This window comes from Pelobates fuscus, chromosome 4, assembly GCF_036172605.1.
Source record: "Pelobates fuscus isolate aPelFus1 chromosome 4, aPelFus1.pri, whole genome shotgun sequence".
In the NCBI taxonomy this organism is placed as follows: Eukaryota; Metazoa; Chordata; class Amphibia; order Anura; family Pelobatidae; genus Pelobates; species Pelobates fuscus.
The window spans coordinates 103039320-103045319 of record NC_086320.1 but is presented as its reverse complement, the minus strand read 5'-3'; the positions used below and the strand labels follow the sequence as shown (position 1 = coordinate 103045319).

The window sequence follows — 6000 nt, the reverse complement described above, 5'->3', positions numbered from 1 at the left end:
TTATTATTAAACTACCATAATGTATACATTTATACGCATATACTAGGGGTGCCCAAAAAGTAGATCCCCAAATGTTGTAGAACTATAGCTTCCATGATGATTTGTCATTGTAAAACAGTCTAAAGGCATGCAAAGCATCATGGGAGTTGTAGTTCTACAACATCTGGGGATCTCCATTTTGGGAACCTATGGCATACACACTACTGTGCAAAAGTGTTAATATTTTACCACAAGGTAACTTCATGCGAATTAATAAAGTTATTCTTTCTATATTAGAATTCTGGGAATAAAAGGAAACAAAAATAGAATACAGTGTATGAAAATGCTATATGTATGTGCGTATTTCTAAATAAGCCAATTAAAACAGTCAGCATATGCATTTCAAAACAAAAGACAAAGAAATCCTTATCGTGAAATACCTGGCACTGTATTTAAAGAATCCACATGAAACTACATAATGAGTGAAAATAAGTTTATATATTATACATATGTATATACAAATGAAAACATACATTGTGTACGAACGTCTAATTTACCACAACACGAGTTTCTACATCTCCGGTAGTGGTTTTGTTCTGGGTGTTGATACAGATTACATGTTTTTCTTCATAAAAGAGACCATTTTAAAAACAACCTTGATGTTGAAATAGCACTTCATAAATAAGAGTCAGGATTTCGAACACGCACTGGTTAAAATAAAAGAGCTTCTTGCACGTTACTCCCATCATCCAGCAATGCAGTTTTAAAATCCCCCCCCCAAAAGATTCTATCACTCCACTAAGGAGACTATAGCTGAGAGTCTTCTGTATCGAGCTTGTAGAATCTACTAATCTAATACTACGAATCTGGTGGACATTTCAAGGCTGGATCAGGATTTTAATATGCATTTAGGAATCGTTATGTTTCTCTAATACACAAGCACACTTTATCAGGGCCACACGTGATTCATCGTACCACTTGGCACACAGCATGTGCACAGGAATATGAGGTAAGTAAAACACGTTCCGGGGGAACGAGACTGCGGCAAAACCATTTAGCAAGGGGACTATAAATCTAAACAGATATCTTCTGATTGCCAAGTCCTAAAAAGAAGATGAAATGCGTTTGCATATAAAAAGTACTCCTTCATAATAGTCTATAATGCATGAAGCCAATTTGTTTAACTATACTCTTACTAGTTATATCTTCAAGCTTTGACTGCTGAATAATATATATTACTGTACATCTTTTGACATGTAACTTATAAACTTGAATTCCCTTTTACATTTTAAAGGAGTTGATAGCAGCTGCTCAGTATTCAGTGGAGCATGAGGCTCACTGAGTGTTTGCATTGACATACAGTACTAAGTGATTTGTCTACAACTCGTACCTTTTACTGCATAGTAATCATTACTTCTTTAAAACTAACTATTTCTTAGTGCAAAAACAATTTCCAGATTGTACTAATTGCAGCACTCCTAACAAGAGCTGCAAAAAAATTTGTTCAGTACCTTCCAGCACTTCCACAATTACATCTTGGGTCGCCAACCATTAATAAATTGCAATATTTTTTTAACCTTCAGTTTGCTTAATTTAAAGTCCTCGGAGAGGATCTCTTCTGTAAGCTGGACAAGCAAGTTTCCGTCAATCTTTTCAGACACAAAAAATGACACAACATCTTCTGACAGACCGATGAATCGAAGAGATTTAGAGACCTCTTCTATAGATAGTCCCGAAAGCTCTGATGGAGGCTGCCAGGGAGAGCCGTCACCACAAGACCTTGGGGCTAGTTGCATGTGAAGAGGAGAAGAGAATGGGTATGAAATAGAGAAAATGTCCTGCATACCCTTTTTAGCTAAATAATGTTCCTCTGAGATGTCAGGAGAACACATTTGTAACTCCTCCTCAGCTCCATCAATTTTAATAGATAGAGGCAATGGTTCTAAGACGAAATTTGCCTCAATGGGTTTCGGTGCGCGTGGCGGTAATGCAGGACACGACAAACTTTGTTTTGTGCTGTTGTCGGCTAAGATTCTCTCTGTGGAACTGTCTAATGAATAGCTTGCAGACTTTGGACAACCAGTTGCAATGTCTGTCATCTCACTGGATGCTACCTGTGTACAACCTGCCAAAGAATCACATCCACTAAAGTCAAAAGGAGCTGCAAGGTTTCTCTTTGGTGTGCCAGGAGTCTTTTGCCGAGGATAGCTGTAATAACTGCGGCACTGATCCATAAGTAAATCGTTGGCGTTCATACCTTCTGCCCCACCACAATATCTGTTAGGCCAGGACAATCTAGAAGTAAGAAGTTCAGATGGACTCTCACAAGGCAACTTGTTTTCATCATTTGATTCTTTTTTAACCCAGTTACATGGGTAACAAGAAACTTGAGCACTTTCTGAGGAGTTGGTCACTTCACTGTCTGTTACACCACTGAAATCAAAGACAATAATGTATTAGTATAAAATGACAAACAAGAACATACATATCCTTTAGACCAATACCATTATCTAGTGAGTCCAAGCAGGAGATTTCAACAACTCTTCATACACCAATGTAAAACAAAGCACATGCAAAGTATAACAAAGCACATTCACTTACTTAAGGGGACACAATAGTCACCAAAACAACTTTAGCTTAATGATGTAGTTTTTGTTTATATATCATGCCCCTACAGTCTCACTGCTCTTTTCTCTACCATTTAGGAGTTAAATCACTTTTGTTTCTGTTTATTCAGCTCTACCCACCCTTGGCTGTGACTGACAAAGTCTGTATAAAAAAAAAAAAAAAGGGTTTTATTTTCAATCAGATGTAACTCACTTTAAAAGTTTTTATCTCCTGCTCTGTATGTTGAACTTTAATTACCTACAGAAGGCTTATGCAAGGTCAAGCAAGTTATTAACAGAGTAGGAGATAAGAAATGATCAATTAAACCACATTTTAACATAGAGGAAGTGTAAACACTAGATGACTCATTACAGGAAGTGTTTAGGAAGGCTGTACAAGTTCCACGCAGAGAGGTAGGACTAGGGCTGCATTGACACAGGGATTTAACTCCTAAGTAGCAGAGAATTGAGAAGTGAGACTGCAGGGGCACGATCTATACAAGAAAACAATTCAAGCTTAAGTTGTTTTGGTGACTACAGTGTTCCTTTAATAAATGCTAATTTGAAAAATTTAACTCTTGTACTTGTGTGAAGAAGTTTAAGATAAAAAAAAAAATATGAAAGAGGTGGTCTGATCAGTGCATGACAGTCATGGCTATTTATCCTTCAGGGCAGGAACATGCACCTCAGGCTCTATGCGTTTTTCAAGGTCGTTTACCCACAAACTAAAGATAAACAACTCAATGTGACAATGTAGAATGTGTAAATATTGATAGTATAAAAAAAGTGATAAAATCAAAAATACATATTTTTATATGTATATATCACCTATCCTATTTAAAAAGGTGGGGAAATAAGGAAAGAGAATAATGTCATTGTAAACTGTCTTTATTAATTAGTAATTGTTTTATGCCATCTGTGATGCAATCGTCATAATCACCCTATTAACTGTATGGGCCATTTAATCTACTGACAACCACATCTGACAGTGAACCCATGAGTTGCATTCTTCACTTCAGCTATCGAATTCAGGCACTGAATATTGCTATTTGCAGTCCAAAATCTGTAGGCTACAGCTCCACTACCACTACTGTAGAGCACAACGGAGAAAAGCCTGAAATAAGATTTTGCTAGACTTTGATCTCTAGAAGAAAATACAAACTATCACACTGCTGCCTGCAGCTCACATAATGCATTGGCAGTATACATTTAATTTGCTATTAGAGGGCATGATTAATAATCCATTTAAAGCTCATGGAAGACAATTTGCCTCGTGGCAGTTTTCCAAAGCTAGAATTGAATTGAATTAAATTAAATGGGATTCTCCCCTCCCCCCTCCCCCCCCCCTTTAACCCCTTAAGGACCAAACTTCTGGAATAAAAGGGAATCATGACATGTCACACATGTCATGTGTCCTTAAGGGGTTAAGTAAATACACCGAGATGTACAATGTGAAATAATTATTTTCTAAATATGTTACTTGCCAGTGATAAGAAATCCATATAGCCCATATTTGTGCCAGGAAAAATGGCCAAATAGCCAATGCGTCTGCTGATTCTGATGTAGAGCATTGGGAAAGCTGTACGGTTCAATTGAGATAAATAAAAAACAGCAGTCACTTATCTCTATATATCCTTAAATAGCATAGCAATGGCATCTCCCATTCGGATTATAGCATTGTGTCATCTTTTAGAAACATGTGGCTATGGAGCGATTAGAAGGTTAGGATCTTATCTCATTAACTCAAAGACGAGCACCAATGTCACTGCAATTGGACTCCCTTTCAGAGATAGAGGTATTTGGTTTTTTTCATGGCTCTTCATTATTATTATTTTATTATTTATATAGCGGCAGCAAATTCCATAGCGCTGTACAATGGGACATGTACCAGAACTATAATATATTAACTTCTGTAATAAAGGGGTTAGAGTGTGTGCTCTAATAATCTTAAATTCATCAAACTTTCCTGACAGATTATATAATTTGCCCATTCGTCAGCACTCTGACTGATAAATATATTATTTGGCTGTGATGGCCTGCCTTCTCCCAGCTTGGTATATAGGTTAGACTAATATTTTTTCCCCTTATTTGACATTGGAAACTGAAATCCTTATGAATTCACATATAAATACACATTAACCCCTTAAGGACCAAACTTCTGGAATAAAAGGGAATCATGACATGTCACACATGTCATGTGTCCTTAAGGGGTTAAATGGATAATCTTTTTTTTCTTTATTGTAACTCTAAATATTTTTATAAAGACATTTTTTTTTTTTTTTACGTAATGTGCCATTAAATGTTCCCACTGCTTTAGCATTTTTTAATGTATTCAACTTTGCAAGATGCAGTGGGTTGCCCCTGAATATATGTATTTTCATAATTGAATATATAAATATGTTCACAGGGAGATTAACTCAAGGGTTTTTAAATCCGTTATTTTATAGCCAGATTGATATTAAAAGGTATGGACCTGATACTTAACAGTCAATTGCTGGTACCACACTATGTTATTAATTTATGTTTGTTATTCATTTATTACTAATTGTGGAGTTTTGTGCCAAGTTATACATTTTAAATAGATTAGTAACATAATAACTAATTGACAAAGTACAAAGTACTTTACCAAGTCAAAAGTATGTACTATCCAAACATGTTTTGATATAAAATACTGTTATTCCTACAATTAGATACTAGAATATTGAATAGACATTAAAGCTGCTACATACTATGAAAGTTATTTTAATATTGCCCTGTAACTCACGCAAATGTTTTGGATTGAAATTTTGTAAAAAATACATTTACATTTATTTTAGACGTATCCCACCAAGTGTATGACGGGGACATGCAAGACTTACATGTTATGCAGCCCTGAAGAATAGTAGGAGAGTGTGGGACTTGGAGAGCGTGTATTTTGCCGTGCTGTCTTTCCTGTTGATAATGGAACAGATGGGGTGGGGGAAGATGGTTTGGAACTGCGTGGAGGCACAGGTGGAGCATTCAGCAATCTGCATTCTTCTCTTACCTAAAGTACAGGGGGAAAAAAAACATATTAGAAATTTCAGTGTTCTGAGCTTATGGATTAAATAATTAGTGCGTTTCAGAATGAATGTACACTGTTAAAAAAATATTTAACTGGCTGCGTACATTAAAACCCACTCTTGTTACATTCATCTGAAATCTGTACTGTAATGTGACTGTCCTCATGATATATCAAATTATAAGCGCACAGTTATTTTTTAGTCTAAACTTTATTTAATAAACTCCATACATTTGGCAAGACGTTCCATCTGAAAGTTTGGGGGACAACCAAGACCAGCCCATGGAATTTTTCAGATATGATATGAACTATGAAGAAAACTAACAACTGTTTTTAGAAATTAAAGGGACACTATAGGCACAATAACCACTTCAA

General features: G+C 35.9%; 1 protein-coding gene across 1 annotated transcript in view; it reads right to left on the bottom strand.

Moving 5' to 3' along the window:
- Nucleotides 1–458: 458 nt before the first annotated feature.
- GAREM1 (GRB2 associated regulator of MAPK1 subtype 1) overlaps nucleotides 459–6000 on the bottom strand; it is a 170036-nt gene continuing 164494 nt past the window's right edge. The window contains exons 5-6 of the mRNA XM_063451433.1: nucleotides 5444–5610; nucleotides 459–2412 (exon numbers count right to left, since the gene is read on the bottom strand). Coding sequence (XP_063307503.1) covers nucleotides 1509–2412; nucleotides 5444–5610 — 1071 coding nt within the window. The 3' untranslated portion in view covers nucleotides 459–1508. The remainder of the gene's footprint in view (nucleotides 2413–5443; nucleotides 5611–6000) is intronic.